This window comes from Aythya fuligula, chromosome 5, assembly GCF_009819795.1.
Source record: "Aythya fuligula isolate bAytFul2 chromosome 5, bAytFul2.pri, whole genome shotgun sequence".
Lineage (NCBI taxonomy): Eukaryota > Metazoa > Chordata > Aves > Anseriformes > Anatidae > Aythya > Aythya fuligula.
Genome location: NC_045563.1, coordinates 27290712 through 27314562, shown reverse-complemented (window position 1 = coordinate 27314562; position 23851 = coordinate 27290712). Strand labels below are relative to the sequence as shown.

General features: G+C 43.9%; 1 protein-coding gene across 13 annotated transcripts in view; it reads right to left on the bottom strand.

The window, feature by feature from the left end:
* Positions 1-23851, bottom strand: part of NRXN3 (neurexin 3) — a 978580-nt gene that overhangs the window by 909828 nt on the left and 44901 nt on the right. For all 13 annotated transcript variants that reach the window (XM_032188606.1, XM_032188602.1, XM_032188603.1 and 10 more), the window contains exon 2: positions 19917-21188. In XM_032188606.1, coding sequence (XP_032044497.1) covers positions 19917-20625 — 709 coding nt within the window. In that variant the 5' untranslated portion in view covers positions 20626-21188. The remainder of the gene's footprint in view (positions 1-19916; positions 21189-23851) is intronic.

Sequence of the window (23851 nt, the reverse complement as noted above, 5' to 3'; positions counted from 1 at the left end):
AATTTTCTTGTATAAACGTCTAAATGTAGACCTCCAGCTTGTAGTGGGATCTACGCAGATGCAGACCCAAGTGTATAATCACAGGTCAGGGCAGGACCTCATACCCACTGAATTGAGCAGATGTCTCTCTTCATTGAATGGACTAGGATCAAGCCCCTACAATTACTAGCACTTGCATGCAGAAGATGTTCCTCTTTTTCTTTCTTTTTTTTTTTTTTTTTTTTTTTTTTTTTAATATACAGCACAAAATTCTTCTGATTATTGTTAACATAATATACATATGTCCATATCCACAACAACAGAAAACAGACAGAAAAGAAGTAGGGGAAAGACTTTTGACCTCTTTTTCATATTGAAAAAATATTCTAGAATTTCTACTCTTTCTTAAATCTCTGAAAAGAAGGAGTGCGTGTAATAAATAGCTTCCATGCTCATTTTTCTCAGGTCTGTTATATAAAAGACACTGCTGAGCAGTACGAAGCTTTTCACTTCCAAGCCACTAATTCAAATCCACTGTATGTTGATAGAGATTCAAAGTTATTCCCAGCTAGCAGTCCTTCCATGACCTAAGTGAAAGGAGATGAGTGGAGCCCTCAATTCATATCCTGGCTGATATCTGAATACAGAAAAGCCACCATCATAATTACTGACGTCCAACAGTGCACTAACATGTTGAGTACTGCATAAACTGAGAAAGCAGAGCCCCGCTCTAAGGAGACTGCCAAACACACTGCCAAACAGCGATACTAATTGATATCTTGCTGGGGTCTTAAGCACAAAAAGAACACAATTTTGTCCCTTCGATCTAAGTGCACTATCTTTGCAGCTAAGCTGTGTCATAATATCAGAGCAGAAAAAGAAAATTTCTACTGTATGCTTGTTGCATGGCTAAAGGCGAGTACCTCTCCTACATGAACTGATTCCCTGCAAGCCAGGGGTCCAGCTCTAAGTCTTAATGCACCAAAAGCATGGAAAAATAAGGCATTATGACCAGCAGTATACATTAGGCCATCCCAGGGCATTTGTACCTCCACATTTGAGATGAAGTCATGGAGAGCCACAGCCCTCTCCTATTTCCCAAACAATTCAAGGCCCATACGACAGCATGAACCAGTGAAAACTGCTCAACCTATTCTGACTGTATCTTACAGAGCCTCATTTACTGCAAGATGAGTTATCAGTCCCATTATAAAGAGCTAATAAAAACATTCTTCACTAGGGACACACAGACCTGAGACAAAACAATAACCTTTAGGGAGCACAGACACAATCACCTTTGGATTTCAGTGATGGTCATTAGCACTCATACTCTGAGGAGTTACTTCTCCTGGATGAGAACTTCTTGGTTTGTATGACAATCTCCTGAATCTGCAAGAAGCAAACCAGTAGTCTCATTCAGTTGCTCACCTCCCATCTGTCATGAGCAGCAGCTACTCAACTAGGAACATTCCCTGCAGGTCATTCTGGTATACATCCACGTAAGGTGGAACAAGTGTCAGGGATAGTTGGTATATACACAGGTGACCTGGTAGAAGTTGACCACGAAAATCAAAGCCTTTGTATCCTACCTAATCTGGGATATTAGCCAGCATATATGGGAAGTAACAGAAATTAATGGGGAAGTAATACAAAACTACACAGCCACAAAATGAAGCTAATAGATATCTGGCAAGGAACTTGGGCACAGGCAGTATATGGAGCAGCAGTTGAAGCACATGGTATTTTCCCTTATGGTAAACAAGTCTGTCATGGAAGATCTGTATTAATAGCACATATACAAGGACATCTATAAGGACTTTTTCAGCAACCACTAGTTGCTCAGTATCAAAATTCTGCTGAGGAAGCTTGCCAGATTGGAGTAGTAGAGGAACAGGGTTATTCTGTGTTGATAACACTATATCCAGAGCCTGATGATTTCCCAGTGGGAGAATAATTGAGTGCATCTCCCTGGCTGTTTATATAATGTAACATTATATGTACATATTGCCTGTTAGTCATGCCACAACAGAATTCTGTGAAGCAAGCAGAAAAACTATACAAACAAGCCTGACAGCTTTCTACTCAAGGACATTAAGGTAGCTTCATCTCCTTCTGTGAGCACATTACTCATCACTGCAAATAGCTCAAGAGGATATCCGTGCCTTACAGTAATATTGCCCTGGAATGGTCATGACCATTGTCACTGTGGGGAAGACAATAAGGAACATCCTTTTTCTCCACGATTAACCATACCAAGCTGAGGTAGAAATGCATGATCCTCTTGTTTTTATGGTGCCTAGACAGAATATATTGACCTCAGTCAAACTACAGAAGGCTAGAGGTGAAACCTAACAAATACTACCAGTTCTGCACACCAGCATTTGAAGCACTGACTGCTTACCAGTGCAACACAGTTTAATCCCCACTTGTCAATGTCTAGAGAAAAAGAAACTACCCAAGAGGAGAATGATATTGCCTATCAATCATAATATCCATGAACTTAATTGCTTGTTATGAGTGAAAGCTTAGTTGTAGCTTCTGTCTTCTGGGGGAAGTAGAAGGCTCTTCTGCTTCTCCACATGCTCAGTGCTTGATGAACACCCCCAAATAGCCTGAAGAGTCGGGGAAAAAAAAAAAAAAAAAAAGAGAGAGAGAAAAAAAAAGGCCTTGTGTTAGGAACACGGACACCAACAGTACCACACCAAGGTACGTCCTACAGCCCAGGTGATGGTATGCAAGAACTGTGAGCCTGTCTTGAGCTTGGAGATGTCAGTGGTAAAGGTCCACTTTACCATCCTAAATTACAGACAAAAAATAATATATATGTATCTGCCACATTTCTTCAACCTAGAAGAGGGCAACAACCTCCCTTGTTAATTAGTGTAATGTAGCATGAGCAAAAGCTGCTTCTTCACTCCTACGTAATCTCTTGTATGACTCTCAGAGGAATCAACGCCTACTTCTGTTTGGGGCAAGCTTTCATATGAGTGACACCCTGAAAAAGAACAGGGAAAAGGATATGAAAGATTAAACTGGACAGAATGATACAGCCATACCATGTTCTACAAAAGAGGATGAGGCAGTCTCCAAAGATTTATTCACTGAACTCTGAAAGTGCTCCTAATCACCACTACAAATTTACAGGTGTATAATGTGAGTGGGCTGTATTATTAGGGAAGAAGAAGAGTGTTGTTCTCCAATATCTCACTAAACTTCTTGGCGTGATACTCAGGTTGCTAAGAGAGTAAGATCTATTGATTTGAGACTTGTATTCACTGCAATTCGATGGCAGAATGCAAAACCCTAGAAAGCATCAGTTAGGCCTTCTGTTATTTCAGAGTATGTAGCCCTGTCCTGTATCGCAGCTACAATGTCACAGTCCTGCCCTGCATTACAGCTGTAGTCTCAAAGTGAAAATATTCAGGCTTGGACTAAACCTCTTTAAACATTTAATGTCTAATATTCCATGGAAGCACCTCGCTGACATAGTAGCCATAAGCCATACTGTTTGGGATATCTAGTGCTATCTGAAAGACCACCTTGGCCAATCCCCTCTTTAATAATTTCTGAACACTTCTCAGTGTTAAAAATGTATCTTTCAGTAGTTCTTCAAAGTCCCATTTGCTTTTGACTGTTCATTACAATTCTATGGTCTACAGGATCTCCTTCAGGAAATATGCGACTCTTATATAAAAAAGCATAACTTCCCAGAAGTAACAACTATATTCAGTCCCACAGGACTACCTGGTATCCTTTCTCCACTTATTTTGCACTGTGTTCCTCAGCTGACGCTGTGTAGCTTCAGTATAGTCAAAGAGGCCTAATCTGTTAGTACAGCAACTTTGGTTGGGCCACCTGTCACCCCCTAAGCTATCCTTGATGTCTTGATCTCCAGACCCTCTGAAACTCTCACAAACAACTTCTGAGCACCTTAATATACCCTGGTCTTCATGATACTACTTCACTAGGTGACAAGGATATAATTGCTCCTTTGGTAGCGAGCAAAGTACTGCTTTGTCACTAGATCTTACTCTTCACAGTCTTTCTCCTTACTAATGGGGAAAGACATTTTCCTTCACCACAAATACAGTGCAGACTCATTTCTTACAGACTCCAGATCACTCAGCAGTGCTCCATCTCGTGAAATACAGGTTATGATTGGTTTGCTGGACACTGGCCAACTTTGGGCCATTCCTGGGAAGGTTTGAGGCAGGACCTTGGCAATCACCTTCAAAATACAGGGCCTGCCTCCAGTATCAATGATGATTGAGACAGCCATGGTGTTGCTACCTCAGTAAATGAGTAACATCAGCTCTAGCAGTTTTCTGCTTGCTATCTTTTCCATACTGGTCTTTGCTTTCTTCTCTGTCATAGGAGGCCCTGGATGAAACCACGTCACTTGTCAGAAGGTGGCTGGAGCTTATCTCCAACAGGGCCTTCAAAGACTGTTCCAGCAGATGGAGCTTTTACCTCATGTCTTGCAATTTACACATTCTTGTGGAAAATGACAATCAGGCATCTGTTTCTTTATGAGATTCCCACACAAGCAGAGATGCTTGGTGAGTCCATTCCTTACAATGACTAACCCTGGAAAATGCAGAGCACCTAAACCTGGTAGGCTCTGAATCACAGAGGAATCAGTAGGAGAACTGTAGGAGTCAGTTCAGACAGACAGAGTCAATTTACAGCAAATGGTCTAGGATGTAACAGAGATGAAGATTTTCCCAGAAACGAGTTTAGCTTAAGTGTGTTAGACATGCTCCAGTTTCTAGCTCTCTGTCCTAGGGCCCAGAGGGAAATGAATGAAGGTCACAGCACCTTCAGGCCATCCCAGGAAAGGAAAAGGAGACTCAGAGCTCCTACAAGTCTTCTAATTTCATACAAGTGGAATGTGTGGACCCAAGAGGATCCATAGTGACATGTGAAGACCTAGAAGACTTCCAGCCCCAAGGCTAACTCCAAGAACAGAAGAATAAGAAACTAAAAAGGCTGTTGTAGAAAAAATAAGTAAATAAATAAATAAATAAAAAGAGATGCCTGCATTGCTTCATTTTTCTTACACCTGGCAAGGTCCTTGGGACAACTTTGATGGCTAGGAAAGTGTGAGAAGCATCTCTCCTCTAGTATCAAATGGCCAATTCCAGCATGGGAATCCAACATCAAAAGAAGGCATTTCTAGAGCCCCGCCAGCAGATACTCAGGAAACAGATCTTCCTCAGGGAACAAATCTTTAATATCACACCAAGTGATATAGATGCTTCATATGATGACAAATAGTAGGATGCAAACGTGCAGCTTTACCTTACAACCAGTTGCCTTAAAGGCTGACCAGTTTTCCATGCTTGGGCACATCCCACCTCAAACATACAGAAACTGGGCTCTCCCTTGCTGACTTGCTTTCTTTTTCTCCAGTTGCAGAGCCCACCCCCCGTCCTCCTGTAGCTTTGCCTCAGCGAGACTGCTTTGCCTCCCAGTGCCAGCATGCAAAAGCTGGCCTGGCCAGTCACAACCGGGAGGCTCTTCCCCTGCCAACCGTGATCATCTTGACAGTTCTGCTTTCTCCTCACATCATCTGTCAACTCTCTCACTCCACCTCCCCTTCCTGCAATCAGCCTCCCCCATCTACCAGGGGTCAAGAGGATAGAGGTGCAGTGCCAAAGCCAGGGCACGCTCTGCTTCCATCCTATCCCAACTCAGTGAGGAGCCTGACAGAGCCAGGGTCAAGCCAGGATGGGACCATTAGGCTTGTGGGAAAGCAGTAATGCCCTAAGTGGCTACAAAACTCAACTCATCATACTTCTGCTCTGGGAAAGGAACACCTCAAGTGTCAGTGTTTAGGTGTGGTTTGACTCATGAAAGACTGACAAAAAGATTTAAGGAAAAGATCTGTATAGTCCCAGATCTGTGGACCACTCTCCAACTGCCTATAATGGAGCTTTTATCTCTAGCAATACATCTCCGTCTGGACTGGCCACTCTCTTTTCTTTGACTAACTTGGGATCCACTTTGACAGCACTGCCAACAAATGTCACTCCTGATCTTGGCATTGCCTGTTAGTTTAGATCTGTTTCCTTCTGGCCTAGTTCTGCTGATGAGCTTTATTATCGGCCTGAAGGAATTCCAGAGATGTGCTTCTTCCCAGCACCAACCAGCAAATCTCTGTTGTGCACTGTACTAAAACAACCCATAAGTAATGCTTACAGCTTCTACTAATATAAATTTAAACAGCTTCTGTAACAAATACCAGGTCAGAATATTAGTTAACCCTGAGCAGAGGAGTCCTACTCACGCCTGTACCCCTTGTAAAAGAGGCTACCTGTCAGAGGACAGTATAGTTAAATGCAGCACGTCGGTGCTACACAGAAATTAAGAGAGCACATTTGGGCTCAGGACCCTCTGCTGAAGTCTTTCTGATATGTTACAGTTTCCACAATAAGCAAAAGGGCATCATCTCCCATCTGCCATCACCTTCATTCCATACAGGACTTTCTGCTCATTTGGGTAGCTGGTGTTTGTCAGGCAAATTTTTCTTCAAGGTTAATATCAGACATGGAACATACCGGAACCACTTTCAGTGTCTAAAGAACACACATTTGGGCAAGAAACACATAGAAGAAGGAACCCTTCTAAAATATTCTTATTAGGCTGCTCAAAGGAAACAAAGAAAAAAGCCCAGGTCTCTTTGGGAATTCTTTGTCCATACAACTTTCTCTCAAAACCAAACCAAACAAAAAGCCCAATCAAAAACTCTTCTGTTTTCATCATATATGAATAATCATCTATAAAGTTCGATCTAGTTCTGCTGGAAACCCAGCACATAAAGAGTTCTGCCTGCAGTGGTTCACTGGAGTTACTGCACCGTGGAGTAAAGCTTCCAGTAAAACTCAGCCTATACTGACTATGTACACTAGGCAGAAAGAGAGGGTTACATGAGAGCATCACCTTGGCCAGTCTGTAGAAATGCAGAGGGAAAGGGAAAGAGAAATAACCTGATTTTACTTTCTTCTGCCACCTTCCATCCAAGGTGATATTCGGTAAAACATTCAAAGACTTGGAATGAGTGTTTCATTTTATTGTTTTTGTATTGTTTTGGTGAAATCATAAACATCTCTCGACTGGAAACATTTAAAGAAACTGGCTTTTCTGTTTCTAGTTTTTATATTTTTAATGAGGAGCCCATAAGCCAAAAATGGACAAAACCACTTAAAACTGCTTTAAATCTCCTGATCCTCATTAGCGACTATAAACCTATACTAGATAGAAGAAACTATAAAGCATAGCCAGACTTAGCCTAAATAGTGCAACACCCTAGCAAGGGGTAGGGAACAAGCTGGTTCAAGACGGTTTCAGCTGACAGTTATGTGACAACAGCCACAAAGGGCAGAGCTTATTGGATATGAAGAATCCATTCCATCAGACAGAATAAAAAGAGATCTTTCTTTGAAATTTCAATCAATTGAAATTTTACAAGAATCCCTAAAATCCAAAGCTCCATTTTTAGCTTCACATTCAATGTAAACCACAGTATTCTGTGGCTTTTCTAGCACACTCGGAAGAAACTAGATAAACTACTATATTGTTTAATACTTAGGATTTAGCATTCTGGATTCCAATCCCACCTCAGGCAGCTTCTGACACGATACCCTTCAATAAATCACATTCTGTTTGCCTCTCAGTTTTGCCATCAGTAAAATGGAGATAACATGCATTTCACTGTGTGGTGGAGTGATGTGAAGGCTGACTGATTTATCAGTAGTTGTGAGATGCTTAGGAATACTCTGATGAAATGTGCCACATGTATGCACAATTTATTATTAACCTGACAGCATTTTAGCTCTTTTATTTTCCTGCCTTGCACACAATTCAAGTGCAGGATGCCTGAAGCACATTTGAATGGATGCCATGTGGCATTTTGATTGTAGCAGGTACTATCATTTAATTCTGAAATTCACAACCTTAGTGCCACATTAAAGCAGGATTTTTGCAATTAATTTTCCTTTTTCACTCAGTTTTTAAAAGGAAAAATTTGAATGGTCTTGATTTTAGTTAGTATCATTTCATTAAAATTATTAAAGGCACACAGGCAAGGAAAGAATCTCAAGCAGAAAAATTGTTGAGGCCAAACCTCTAGAGGTGAAAAAGGATGGAAATAAATGCTATATGAAGGTTAAATGATCAAAATTACTATTTAGAAGCCCAAGTCAGTCTCAGAGCTCCAAGGTGCTTGGGTCACTTTTCAAACTGGGAATTAAAAGTAGCATTTTTTTTTAAGAAGACCAACAAATCTAAGTAGATTTGGGTTTAGTTCTTATTTAAGCACATCTTTCATCAGTATGAATGAAGGTTTTGACTGGCTAACAAGTACATAGCGTATGAGGTTAATTTTTAGGTGAATACCATTAACTGTAAAAAAAAAATGTAGAATGATCTATACATTTGATGTATTTTTCATACAACTGCTCATTAATGACACTGTATCTGCAAGTTCAAACAGTTGATGTACACACATTCTGCAGCAGTCAATCCTTCACAAGGAGAAAACAACTGGGCAGGTGTACGCCTGGAAAATATAACAGATTAAACATTTTGTCTTACTCCCAGACCTGAAAAGTAGCTTAAATTATTTTAGTCTGCTTTCCACAACAACATTTTGTCAAGTAAACAAGAAGAAGCTTAAGCAACTTCAGCTCTGGAGGAAAACCAGTGAAGACTGTTACAAATATCCCCAAATAGTGGAATATAGGTTCATAGATGTTTAAGGCCAGAGGGAGCATTAAATAGACCTACAACAGAGCAGTGACCTCCACTGTAAGTGGTAGCAGGGCTATAATTAAACACCATTGACAAATGAGGTCTGAAATCACAGCCAATTGTTCTCCTGAGATAGAGGATCTGTTACTGAGTACTTTGGTTTAGATATCTTTTGCCTCAGGCAAACTGGGAGTCTCCATACTGGCAGTGGCAATGACAGGGAAAACGTCCCAGAGCTCAAGAATGGCTGTCATGCATTACAAGTGCAATTCCCAAGAGATCTTCCAAGGCAGAGCCTTGTTCATCCAGCCCAAATCTCAGCTTGGAGTGGCTGCAATTAAAAATAAAAAATAAAAAATAAAAAATTTTGAATGGAGAGGTATCTGTTATATCTGTTATGCTCTTCTCTGGAAATGTCCAATGCCCAGTCATCAGGCCCAGCTACATTGCAAACTGCTTGGGTTCAAGTCAACACATTAAAAAGCTAAAGACGAAACTGCTGACCATCCCAACTTCTCGAATCAGCAGTTGTGGCTCTTTCTTAATATAGGCAGCCTTGCTGCCTTCACTGTCTCTACTGAGAGGCTGCACTACTCAGTTATACTGGGACATCTGAGCTGTCGTTATGGGGAATAACACACCCAAGTCCTATCCACCCAAGTTCATTCCTCAGGCCCTTCATTTAGTGGAGTTCTTGACAACCACCAGTACCTATAGATCTGTCACCTTATATGACCTTAAACGAGGACATGGATTTACACCACTCCTCCCTGCTGGGAGGTTTCAAAGGGCATCAATGTGTCTCATCACCCTACCTGTGCTCCAGTCTCCCCTCACTGAGAGCTGGAAAACTTCTCCTCTCTGGTCAAGTCTCACCTGTGCTAGGTTCTTTCCTTCTGCCTCCACTTCTGCGACTTACAGCTCCCAGAGCTATAGCAGACTGGGATTCGGTCCACAGGGTTTTGTTAGAGCTTTTTAGTTGGTGTAGGAGCATATGTTTCTTCCTTAAAACACTTCCAATTTTTAGCAATGTATCATTAGTGTGCTCACTAGGGACAATGATGCTAATAAGTTATAAAATAAGGTAGAAATATATGGACAATTGATACAGATTATATTTTATACAAAGTCAGAATCCAAAAACTCTATGAAATAAAAATGAATCTTTTTCTGCTATCATCAAAATCAGTGTTTTTCTAAATATTTTGACTTGAATGAAAACACTGTTTCTGTTGAGGAAAAACATTTCCAAGCTGTCTTATTGTGATGTGCCTTAGCTAGTCTAAACGTTGCTTCCCATGTCTTTCAGTAGAACATGCCACAGGATAAGGGCAGTCAAAAACCAGACTGCCTTACCTACAGATTTAACTGCAAGATGTGAAGTAAAGTGCCTAGGTATGGATGCTCAATATTTGTTTAAGCCCAGCAGGTCTTGGAGTTTGTTGTAGATGTGTTCATTGCTGCAGCTGAGCATTTCAGCTGAAGTAACAAAAGAAAATAGAGACTTCAGGAGGAAACAACTAAGCCAGTAACCTAAATTATAATTTGATCTTCAACATCCTAATGTTTGTTGTTCTATTTTTAATTTAAAAAAAAAAAAATCTCCAACAGTGCAGTGCCCACTAGAGGAACTCTGAAAAGCAGATTTTGCCATTTTCTGCAACATCCAATATTTTCTTGTAAAACTTTATTTCTTCTTCTTCTACTCAGTAAGAAACTTACAGCCATACCACTATCACCCCATGCCTGCCTTCCATGCTGCCATGATCACACAGCCACCAGTACCAGAGCTAGCAAATTTTAAGCTGGACACGCTCGCATTAGTCATGCCTCATCTTTGACACTAATATAAATATACCTCTGTGACAGACGTAACAAGGCTCCTGCTTCCTGATGGCAACATATCCAATCTATCTTCTTTTTTTTTTTTTTTTTTTTTTTTTTCTTCTTTAAAACGCTCATTGATCTGCTGTTATTCTCCTTTAAGTCAAAACTATCTGAATAACAGGAACCTGCACAGATCCCCAGCTCCACCAAAGGTCTGGCTGGAATCACACAGGGCAGGGCGTTCCCTTCATGCAGCAAACCCTTTCCTACAGCCGCAAGTCCCAGGGCAGCTCTAGCAGGAGCCACAGAGGGCAAGGCAAAAGACAGAAGACAAAACACAAAAATTCTGTCTACTTTCCCGGCTTTGTCTTTCAGGTGGTCCTAGACAAGCAATTTAATCTCTCGGTTTTCTCTCCTTTCCTCTTCACCAGGCTCACCTTTTTGTTGGTGGTGGTTTTGTTTTGTTTTTAAGAGCAATTTATTAAGAAATGATACCACAGGCTTCTTCCCCATATAAAAAAATCTTGGGGGAATATAAGCAATATATTTTCAGCCACACACAGAAAGGAGCTTAAGGAATTTACCTGCAAACACCACTGAGCTATGAAATTCACAGATCACAACACAAGCTGCTCTCATCTCTGCTAGCCATCTCTGCTTCAGCTGTGGTTTCTGAGCAGCCTCAGCGGACAAACCTGCCTTGAGCTCCTCGGATTTCTCCTATATTGCCTTGAGGAGAAAGGTACTGAGAGGCACTCTGGCCCTGAAAGCTGAGCTGGCAGGATGGAAGCAGCAGGAAAGACCAGAAAATCAAACACGTGTGCAGAGACACACCAGAGGCTTGGGAAACTCAGAGAGAGTCATTTTTCTCGAGTACTAAGGCAACAAACTGAGAAGAAATGAAAATCCACCCATGGGACTAGGCAGACTGAGAAAGGCTTCTGAATAAGCAGCAGCCAAGTAAGCTCTGGGGCATGCCAGCAGCATTAGAGATTGAAGTCAGGTTTTAACCTACGATTTCTGCATCCGCCAGTGAACTGTTTCTTCTGTTCTGATACAAGTCTCTGTCAAATACTCAGGGCCAAACCCAGCCCATCATATTCTCTCAGGTTACTTTACTGGTTGAATTCCATGAGCAAGAAGAGGGAGGTCACACCCGAAGAGCAAATCCTGGTAACAAAGCACCCCTTCCACCCTTGGCCTACGTAGCAAACTGCAGATCAGCCATAAATGTATCAGCTAAATCTCATAAGCAGTTAGACTTGTGATGGCAAGAGTTTACAGGAGGAGAAATACAGCAAGAAGATTTTATTTTCCTTTCCGGTGCCGTAGAAACACAAAACACTGGCCAGCTTTGCACTAATTAAAGCACTCAAAAACTACCCAGAGTTGTTCTACTCTGTTGTCCTGCTTTTTATGCAATGATTTATGCAAGAACAGAGGAAGAGCAAACTCTGCAATTCTGCTCTAGTGGCCTTTTATACCCTCCATGCTTTCCCTGACAGCCCAAGGTCGAGCTGAGTTGAGCATGGAGAGCGAAAGGGGCCAGGCTGGAAGCAGCAGCCATGGCGGGGAGCGCACCAAGGCAGACAGGTAGGCAGAGGTGGGGCACCGCGCAAGGAAAAGCATCTCATCAGCGCCTGGGGATCGCGACAGAGGGCATCTGAGGAGAGCCAGCGGAGCACATGGGACGCATATGAAAAAAGTCACAAGTTCTTCTTCTCCTATCGCTCCCATCAGCGCCCTGCAGTGCAGCATCTGCTTGGTGTCACCCAACAGCCTACACTGCTGCTGGGGCTCTGTCTTCAGCGGCGCAGCTGCAGCCTGGCCTGGGAAGGCTCCAAGCGCACATAGCATAACAGTGCACAAAGCTGCACAGAACTGGGGGATTTCAGTCAAAAGGAAAGAAGAGGAACACTCCTCAGTCACGGTTTACTCAATAAGGAAAGCTACCTTAATTCTTAACTGCAAGCCAAGTCAGAAAACTGTCAGTCAAACCAGGTCACTACTGGGTGCTCATGAATTATCATAATTTACCTGTCCTGCTATTTATATGGCTCTATCTTTGTCATACAGCATGGTATGAGGTCCTTAATAACTAAGATAGGAAGACCCATTGGCTACATACCTCCGATATGGGAAATGAAGCACAGAGGGTAAACCCAGTACATACCCCCTCTGAAGTAAGCTCAGGTGATTCAATCCTGAGTCCTTCAGTCTGCCAGAAAATCATCCCGGGGATGCTGGAAGTCTGTGGCAGAACTGGAAATTAGTCTCAGGTGCTCAACTAATGCCTTAATGAGCACACCACCCTTTCTTGCCAAAGATAAAAGTTCTGCTGCACCAATCCCCTTCCTTCATGCATTGCATCCTGGCCTTCTCTCAGGATAACAGGGTGAGCAACTGCATGTGTAGACAGGGTCTGGCCAGCTGAAACAGCACTACCAGCAATGCCATCAGCAACATAAAGTAAGAAATCAGTGTACTCAGGTCCCTGCCCTGTTTCAGAACAAATGCACTCAAATACAAAATGGCTTCAAGCAGTCTGTGACTTCTCCCTGCATCTCACACCTACCTGCCTCAGCCCTTGGGCTGCTCTGCACCCAGCTGTCAGCTCCTGGACCCGTTCACAGGTAGAGCAAGGGGAAATGTTTTGCTCTGCAGGGTGGGTTTACAACACCAGTAGGCTTGTCTGCAATGAAGGATTGTGGGAGAGACACACGCATACACCCCAAAACCACCTTGCTGTCTCTGGACAGCAATAACATGGCAGTTGCCTTGCTTTCTAGAGGTGCAGAGAGAAGCTTTGCTATCCATCGAGTTCAAAGTGGGTCAGCAAAGGAACAAGAGGTGAAGTGAGATCAGAAGCCAGCCAGGACAGGTGGCTGCTCTACCATTTCGTCACGTGGATCACCACCTCCTCCCAGCCCAGGGAGCGCTCAATGCCGAGGCCGACGTGCTGAGGTCCATCTTCTGTCAGCAGTGTCAGAGTCTGCTGGGCGGACGTCCTCCTCCGATTCTTCCCTGCAGGTTTCTCATGCGGTTGCCAGCATCCTCTAGGTTTCCAGGAGGATTTGCTCCCCCCATTTTCCACCAGAACTTAACAAAAGTTACCCTGTGGCAAATGACCTGCACGCTCCATCATGTAGTGCAGATGAAAGCAAGGCTAGAGCATGTGCTGTCTTGCTTGGGGCTGTATTTACTGCTGATTGACCTCCGTGACAGGCTGCCTAGCTCAGCAGAAGCTTGGACAGTAATACTAGGCCAACACTTTTTTTTTTTTTTTTTTTTTTTTGCTTTATTTCCAGGGCAAAACAAAGGAAAATGATCCCTCCTCCTGAAATCAAGTAATCTTCCCCACCCTTCCTTTCCCTAAGTTGGAAAGAGAAATTTCTGGCTCCACTCATTTTCATAATTTTTGAGTTCTTTTTATTTCTTTTGAATAGTTTCTTAGTAACACCCCAAAATTCAGTTTAGGTCATAGCTGTGTACAGGTTAGGAAGGAGCAGGAGCCACCAGGCTGGTCTGCAGGCTGACAGAGGGAGCTGGTATCTAAATTCCAGCAAGATTCAGTCTTCCAGAAGCTCTCTCAGCCCATTCAGACGTCCTCTCAGAGCCAGCCAAGAACTGCTCTCTTACTCTGTGAGGCAGGTAACACCAGGACTGAATAGCTGGTGGAAACAGCCTCTGTGAGCTATGGCTTACTCTTTAATAAAGTAACATTTTCATCCTGTTTTTACCCCAGTCCCACCTCCTCCTCGCCTACAATCTCACCCTTCACCAGCTCCCACCAAGTGGGTCTGCTTCTGTTCCAACTGCAGTTTGCCTCATTTCAGTAGGGGCGATGCCCAGGCTCAGCCTGACTGAGGGCTACAACTTGTCTGCTGCCTGAGGGCTGCAGCTGATCTGCACTCAAGCAGAAAAGGACCGTAGCCTCATGGTCATCTATAATACAGAAGAATGAAACAAGAAGAATATAGCTGTCAGCATCTATTGCAGCGAGACCGAACCGGTGGCACGCCTCCTACGGGTGCCTGCCATCTCCCTGCGGCTCCCCTGCATCAGAAGCAGGGGAGGGAGGAAGCAAACCCGGCCAGGCCTGGAGCTGCCGCAGTCCCCGCTGGGCAGGGGAGGTGGGACCTGGGCCGCTTCTGTGGAGGGTTGTGTTGGATCCCAACTCTGTGGCTCCTGCTCAGTTTTGGTGTTCATTATTAAGAGTAACAAGCAACGCTTAAACTGCACTTTGGAGTTTCAAAGCACTTTGCAAACATTAATTAATATCTTAACACATCATCTTTCTCTGGTGCCCATCTGGCGTTGCATCAAAAAATTACAACCAGACTGGAAAAAAAAAATTACTGTTTTAAATAGAACCAAATGAACTTAATCCAAGAAGAATGAGCAAGAGAAGGAGCTAGGAAAAAATAAACTTGCTGCTGCAGAGCTATGTCAGGAGCAGGGCTCTTAGCGGTGTTCTGCTCATGGCCAGAGCTGGGGCATAGGACGTGCCATAAAAGAACAGCTTTGCCTCTTGCAACGTTTACTCCACAGCCCTTGGAGACCATCAATTCTGGAGCTCTGCACTGGTGAGTGAAGATCTGGGCCCCCCAGAGCTGCCTGCTGTCCTGGAAGTGCAGAGCACAAGACCAAATGGAGGGGCTGCAGCTGTTTATTGCTGGTGAATCCACCGACAACCAATTTATATTCATCTATCAAGGAATATGCAAGTGGAAGCAAATATTATGGTCATGTTCATTTGTTTCTGATTACAAAATGTATGTAAATGCATATGCAAATTAAGTGCACCCATCAGGCTCATGGCAAAGCGCCAAATTAGCCCTTAGCGTTACCGAGTTCGGGGTGGCTCGCGGGGAGATACGGTGCTCACAAGGAAGGCTCGGCAGCCCTTTTAGATGCTGCCAAAACTGGCTGCTCCAAAGGGGCAGGTGGAGGATAAATCCTGCAGTAACTTGTCTCTTTAAACGAAGCTGAGGGGCTATAGAAAAATCTGTTCCCGCTGCAGTTAAAAGTGTGATAATTACAGAGCAACGGGCTCCTCTGTCATTCAGCAGGCAGCATCCCCAGGAAATCTTGCTCTGTAATCAAGGGAAGAGGTGCAATCAGGCCCCTATTCAGGCTTCGTTTAGAAACAGCCCCTGCAGGCAACACAAAGGCTTCAGCATGGTGCTTTGTGAAGCTGGTGATCACATCAACGTCTTGGTTCTGCAACTACAAGCAGAGTTAATGTCACATCTAAGCACATCTTCTGTTCACCTTCACCACAAAGTCCAGAAGGGGCCTAGGAGAGGGGTGAGGTCGTGGGCCAAACCCCTGCTGTACGTAGGATGCTGCACTCAAACTCACCCTCCACACCTTGATGGCGGAGGAAGAGAATTTCTAGCAGCCTAAGCAAGGCGGCGTGGTCCTGAACGGGAGATGTGAGCACGCGCAGCTGGCTGCTACAGCAGCACTGTTGGCAAAATTTGCGCAGGGAAGGAGAACATTCTTGATTTGTGTTTTCTGGGTTGTTTTATTTTTTTTTCCCCTGACATGAATGTATCTCTCTGTGCTGCTCAAATTCTACAGGAACCTCATTGTCTTGGCAGCCGCCTGATCTCACGGAGACTGATGAGGTTTATTAGAGGGGAAGGTGTCTCTGACTTCAGCTTTCATGTCTAATGCCACTATTGCCCAGAAACATACAAATTAATTGCTACTCAAATCAGCCATCCTTTGTACCCTACAGAGCTGTCAGGTTCAATGAACCGGTTTACTCCAACTGCAATAAAAATAGTATCACATTTTATTCAAAATGGCCGGATCTTCCAAAGTGTGCACACATTTGCACACCCGTGGTATAAACTCAGGCACACAAATCATAATTCTCAGTGACCAGCAATGATCAGCTCAGCCACCCATCTGGGCATGTAGCTACCAGGACATACACAATCCTGGCAACTCTGCATGCATAATAGGAGCTAAAAAGCATTCTGCACACTGGGGCATGTTCTGGGCAGAATTTACAGTGCTGTCTCAGTGTGGAATGGTTGCTTTCTGCTGAGGCTCACTGTAACTTCACTTTGCATCACAATAACCCCTAACACTGCAAATGGAGCTTCATTCCGTCACAGTACGTGATCAGGAGGTTCCACTCTCTATTTGTTTTTTATTTATCTGGCCACAGAATAGATGATTGTGCTGTGGTTTCACCATCTGCAGACATAGGTATCAGTCAATAGCCAAGTAATGGCCTAGACCCTGTCAAGAGAAGTCATTATTAAAAAGGTACATACTGCATTTAGCTGTTCAAACAGTTGGTATTGATTGGATCCCATCAGTTCCCAGTAAAAGAGCCAGAGAAAGACCAAATGAAAATACACACACGGACTGCAGACTAGTAAATACTGTAATGGAGTTGAAGATCTTCCCCAAAAAGGGAGTTGATGTGCAGTTGAAAGAGCATGTCTCTTCCGAAAACGAGACTGAGAACAAAATACCACGTTGAACAGAGTTCCTGCAACCATCTAGAGGCAGGATAAGGAAATAAAACAAAAAGCAATAGTTTCAGTGACAAACATTTCAATCTCTTGGAACAAAGCAAACAAAGAAAATACAAGATGGTTAATGGCCAATCAAGCCACAGGCAGGAAGAGCCTGCATCCAGTCCTGCTGTTCCTAGCACATCCTACTGTTAATCAATGGAGGTCCTGCCACATTCAGGCAACTGCAAGGCAACACCTTTGAAGTTGGCTAAGTTTGTCAAACTCAAACAAAAAGGTAGCTTTACTTCATTTGGTTCATTTTTAGTTTCCTTGCCACTTTTCTTTGTCTGCTTGTTTCCACTTACTGAACAGCTTTTCTTCTATTTTTCCCCTTCTCACAGTCTACACAGACACTGTAACATTTTTGGGCGGCAGCATTTAGCACACAGAAATCACCAATGCTGCAGAATAAAGGGAGCAGAAAACAAGGCTGATTATAAAATTTTAACATAAACCAAGTAGATACCATAAAGTAATACAAGAAAAAACAGGACTGGACAAAGTGGTAGTTGCTTGTGGAAATCTATACATTTGTTCCACTGGAAAAGTTCTCTGCACAGCATCGTATGTGTGAGAAAACAGAGACAGCTAACAGTGAGTTAAAAATGTTTATTAAAAAAGGTACATCGTGACAAACTTCTTTGCTCACTCTTAATAGAAGGTTGGGCTGAAAACTGATGAATCACTAGAGGAAACAAACAGCAGTGGTGACGCATGGCTTCAAAAGGTAACAATAGCACTGCTTGATCCGTGATCTCTACAGCAGAAATATCCCTGGTTTCATTAGAAGATGCATTTCATCTCGCTCCACCCACCCAGGAAATACAGAAATCCCACCAGCAGAGCCTTGAGATCGTCCCCACAGGTGCGCGTATGGCAGCCTCGCTCACTTACAGGATTTTCCCCAGACATTTGATGAAAACCATATGCTGTTGATGTCTTGACCTCTGAAATCTTGATCCATCATCCCAGCAGCATAAAGAGGCTTATATCTTTATAACTCAGGCTCCACATGCCTCTGTGGTTCTTGTGATCTTCCATCACCCAAAACTTGTATTTAGACAAGAGGTGTCTCTGCTCTGTAAGCATATGAGGATCAGGCCCCGCAGCCCAGTTATTCAAGTGCTCAGTCACAACCAGCAGTCTCACCAGCTCCACATGCTTCATGGTTCAATCACAGGAAACAGTTCTGGCTCATTACTGATATGGACCAGATGGGTGCTGACCAAAAAAATGGGGAAAAAGCAGCCTTGGAGTCTAAAGATACAAGTCTAGTTTGGAAAACTTGGAGAAAAATATGGGGGAAAAGCACTGTAGACAGTCCCTCACCAGTCATTCTGAAAGTGATTTTATTGTTGCACTTTGGTACTTTAAACTTTTATTTATAATTAATAAATGCATCAAATTCTATTACTGTACCTGAAAAATGCTGGAAACTGGCATTAGGGAGGTATTTCTCCAGCACACTATAGATCTCTACAGCACATACAGCTGATGTTATCCCAGAAGGCATATTAGTCTTGTCTCTAAGATGGCTATTCTGGTCAAGAATGATGACTTATGTACAGTGGTAATGTATATTATTATTATATTTGTATATAAAGACATTTTTTCTTCTATCATTAATAGCATCTTAAAATTAATGCAAATATAGATGTCATGTTTATTTTCCAAACTTTCTCTTTCTATAGAAGTGTGCTTGCTCCTCTACCATGGTATTTCTGTGGGGGTACTGACTGCCTTTATGCTTACCTGTCAGCAGTATGTACACATTACTTTCAGCACCTCTCACATTCCACTTATTAAATTCCAGTTAATTCACTTTCATTCCCAAAAGAAGTAAGGGATGGTAGTTATGATATGTAAGATATTAATGCGAGTATTTCCATTTTGACAAAAATTCATTTTTTTCCCTTCAGATTGGACACTTCTTACCCAGTTTCATCTTTGGCTGAAGCTCAAACTGTTGTGTTTAAACCCAAATGTCAAAAAATGCTGTGATAAGATTCTTGAATTCACACTGTGATTTCCAGTTGACTTACTTAAGTCTCTTGCACATACAGAGTTAATTACCATGGCACTGCTAAACACCGAGGAAAGAACCCTGAAATACACTTCATTATGCAGTTTGCATTACTTAAGCCTTCTGGACTGAAATTTTAAAAAGTAGTATGAAACAATGGCTACAAATCCCTCTTCCTTTTGCAATATTAAAAGAGATCATTAAGCATGTCTCAAAGCAATTTAATCAAGGATGCTAAAACAATCAAGGTGCCATTCAGCAATTAGTATGCAAATAATTGAAAGGGAGCATGAGGCTTCCACAGAGAGCAACAGCTTACACCAAAGGTGGCCTAACTTTTGCAGTGTCCCGTCAAGCAGTTACATTAGCCATACACACAATGCTCATTTTTACCAACACTTCGCTCAATTTACCAACGCTCCATTCAGGGCCACCAAATTGTGGAACAAATCCAGATAGCTATGATCATTTCTTACCAATGCTTGTAACAGCATCAAGACAGGGTACTTCTGTATTCACCGATTCACATTTTCTACCCTTATTAATAAGCTGCTGATGAAAATCTGCCCATGCTACAAGTGCAGCATCCTTTCAAAAAGGCACTTTTTGCAATTTTGCTCATGCTCTTTGTCTACTCCCGTTTCACTATTTCCTGCTGGAAAAAGAATGGTGGAACTTTAATTCCTCTGATAGACACCAGCAGGGATAAAAGCTCAGCCACAGCCTTACTAAGTGACAAATTAACTCTTTGGACTGCATAAAGACCAAGGGGAAGCACGAATGTATTTTCTTACCTTCGGAACACAGTTTGCCAGCGTACCCGGTGGCTGAGCAGTCACAGTGTGGCTCGCCATCCAGAAGAAAGCAAGTGCCACCATTTTCACAGGGGTTTTCTGCACAGAGCCCTTCCATTTCCAGTCGGACCCCTTGACTGCCCAGGAGCTGCGGCTCAGAGTTGCCGTATTTCAGATCCAGGATAAATCCTTGAAACGGAGGCTCACTCAGAACGCCATCAAGGGTCAAGGCAGCAGGACGGATGTCCAGTGGGACTCCACCCACAAAAAGGTCGCTGACGATATTCATGTACTGGCGCTGGGGACGCACCTCGCCTGGCTTGGCTTCACCGTCCAGCACTAGCACTGTCCGAAGGTGATTGCGGCTGACCATCAGGAAGTGCCAGTTGCTGTCGTTGACCTGCTTGTCTGTGATCACTGTAGTCTCTGCACAGTCCACGCTGAACTGCAGCTGGATGCGCCCATCGACAAGGGACAGACAGAGGAAGTCACAGACACCACCGTCATCGAAGTAGAGGAGCAGCCCAGCGGAGACGTTGGTCTTGAACTGGAAGCTGAGTTCACTCCTAGTGCTGGCATCCCAGCGGAGGTAGCGGGCCCACTGGTTGGGGATGCCCATGAACTCCAGACCCAAACACAGACCCAGCAAGGAGCCCAGCAGCAAACTCACCTTCAAGGTGAAGTAGACGGAGTGGAGGGTGAAGCCCATTGTTTCAAGAATCTGCTCTTCACTAGGAGAAAAACAAAAGCCACGCTACTGTGAGGAGAACCCCAGCAGTCAACACGTTATCTGTTAAATCCAACGGAAGAGAAGGAGAGCACAGATTGACAGAGGGAGGGAGAGCAGGTGGGAAGAGAGATAGCAAGGGCACGTGACTGAGAAGAAATGTCTCCTCTCCAAGCAAAGATCTCAATTATCCTTTAGGATCCAGAGGCCTTTATCTCAGAAGTACAGGGAATATGAAGGTACTTCTCCAGCTGGTGTACTTTCATGAAGGGCAAAATAACCCACAGTGGTTTCCTTTGGTAGAACACAAAGGTGACACTGGTTGTTCCTGGGAGGGAGGAAAGGCCGGGATAAAGCCCCAGCCTCAGATTCTGGTTTCCTAGAAGTGATGACAATATTGACGGAGGGGGCAGTGAGGTGGAAGAGAAAGTGAATTCATAAAGTACGTGATCCTTGGGAGGGCAAAAGTGAAGCCAATCTTCATGGTGAACTGGTGGCAATCCAGCCCATAATTCACTGCTTGGCACTCAGAGAGCTTGCAGGACCTGTGGGGTAAAGGGAAGAAAAAAAAAAAGATAAGGTTGATCCCACTACTAGCCATACTTTTGCCATGAAGCTTATTAAGGTCTGGTCCAGTAACTCATTTACATTTCTTGATATTCTGGCCAGTTCTTCAGGCCTGCAGTCTGCTATACAGTCCCTCAAAGCACCAGGGACATCCACATCATCAAAACTAAGAGGACCAGACAGAGAACTCACCAAGGGATCTGCACAAACCACAACACTGGGCAATGAAAAAATACACCAAAGGATTTTACCCCCCTGGATGTGACTTTACTGAGAGAAACGTTGCTGAAGTTTCCTCATTAGCAATTACCTCTCAGTGGCAATGCTTTGGGCAAAGACCACAATCCCTTAGAGTCTACGAGCTGATGCAGGGCAAGGAAGGATATTAACCAAAGTTCCCTTTCCATTGCTTTCATTATACTTCCTAGAACACCAAGCAAGTTTTAGAGAAGACAACCCCGCTGTCAGGCTGTCATGCAATAGCTGCTTTTACTTTACATGTCTTGCACACTTCAGAGGCTCTAACAGGGACCTTCGCAACCTGGAAACATGTGCTATGCAAATTATATATGGCAACCTGCAGCTTAGATGATAGGAAACTTGTAGCTTAGATGATAAGAACTGTCTAAGCACTTAACCACTTACCTTGGTCTAATGGTTTGGCAAAAAGGCCAAATTCACCCCTAGCTAACAGCAAGCAATTCCAGCTGCCTTCAGCGAGCAGGAGCTACACCTGTTAGCACTGGGATATAATTCACTTCTGCCTATTTGCACGTGGGTGACTGTATGCCTAGGGTAGGAGGATGTTTTAAGATGACAAGTAACGACAGCACAAAGCTAGGCTCATTCTTTGAAAATCCTGCTTTAAAAAAAAAAAAAAAAAAAAAGAAGTTTTCCATTAACACAGGTGCTTGTTCACAGGCTGGGCATGAGAAAAGCTCTGAGAACTGCTAACGCTAGCACAGATACAAAGCAGAAAAGAAGGCGATGAGAATCAAGGCCTTCAACCTCACAGAAGACAGCATGAGCACAGATTTCACAAACTGGGTCACAGGTATTGTGAGACAGCATTTGCTTGGGACTGGTGTTTTGTGTTGGGAACGATGAGCGTGGCTGGGGCTGTTGCTCCTAGCAGGCGCCTTTCAACCCTGCCACCCACCTCGCTCCAAAGGAGGTGACCCCCAGACACTGCAGAAACGGGCAGTGCATTAAAAACTCTGCTAAGGGCAGAGCGTAAGCTGGAGGAGAATCTCCAGGCAAAGCAGGGGACAGCTCGCCCAGTCACGGCCTCTGCCTTACCTGCCCCAGGGACCTGCAGAAGCCGTATGTCTCCAGGACTGCCAATCTGGCAAATTCAGCCAGCACAAAAACCAAGCCACTTACAAAACAAAACGGATCAATTAAAAGAAAACCCGCAAGCTAGAGAGTAACGTGAGCTTTCAGTGCCCAGTGGAAACCAGGCCTGTTCCCTGCAGCTGCCTGAGTGGAGCTTGTTAGCTAAACTGCTATAAACACAAATAAAATCAAGTCAAAACCAGAGGGAAGATAATTCCTTCTAATTGTTAACAGCTTGGCTCGGGAGAATGGAAGGAGGAAAAAGGAGGTGTTAGGAGAGGTGTAAAAGGGAGAAGAAAAAAAAAAAAAAAAAAAACAGATCCAAATGCTAAAATCATCTGTCTTCCCAATAATCACAGTGTTGGCTCAATTCATGTTTTTTTTTCGGAGGAAGGAGGGGGCGGGGGGGGAAGCTAATAGGAATAGGAAAAAGTATGTGGCTCTTGTCCATTCACCTTTCTCCTCTGTGCTCCCCAGTGGGTCCACTAAAATAGCCCATGATTTATGGAGAAGGAGAACAGAGTGAGAGGGAGGGAAGAGAGAAAGTGATGACCCAAGCCCGGAATTATTGATGAGATGGGAATAGGAATATAATAATGTGTGTAAATGAGCCAGCGATGTGCTCCCGGCAGCTCACGGCTCCCCGGAACAGTTACCGGCACCGCAGCAGCACCCAGCGCTCCGTCAGCCGGAGCTGTGCTCAGCCCAGGGCTGCACCCACCGCCCCCAGGGCTCTCGCAGCAGCTCCCGATTCCCCTGGGCAGGGCAGCACCTGCATCGGGGTAGCCCCTGGTCTGGCCACCCGGCTCTCCCTGTTTTAAAGGACTAACTCTCTGAGAACCAGTGAAACACGGCGCACATCCTAGCATCATGTGAGCACTCCCCTGGCAATCGCAGATGAGGTACAAATGCCCCAGTACAGCCCAAATGCCTGTACAGAAGGGCCACCAATCTCCCCCAACCCCAGACTGTTTTACAGGTGCAAAGAAACGTCAGTCCCCACGGGATGCTTCAGTCCTTGGGGTGTTTCCAAGGAGCAGGAAAGGGAGCAGGGCTGCCTGTGCTGTACAGATCTCTGTAACACCAATACATCTTTGTTAGGTGCCGACAAAGCCACAGTCAACAAGGGACACTTAAATCAGGCAAAAATGGTTAAACAGGGACAGAACTGTTGACTGAGGGAATCCGGGGCAATCCTTCTCTATCTGTTTTGAAAGAAGACAGAACCCGTGCTCTCACGGTAGATGAAGACAACACAAAAATCATGAAATACAGGAGTAATTGGGGGTGCTTCACTACCTTTTGG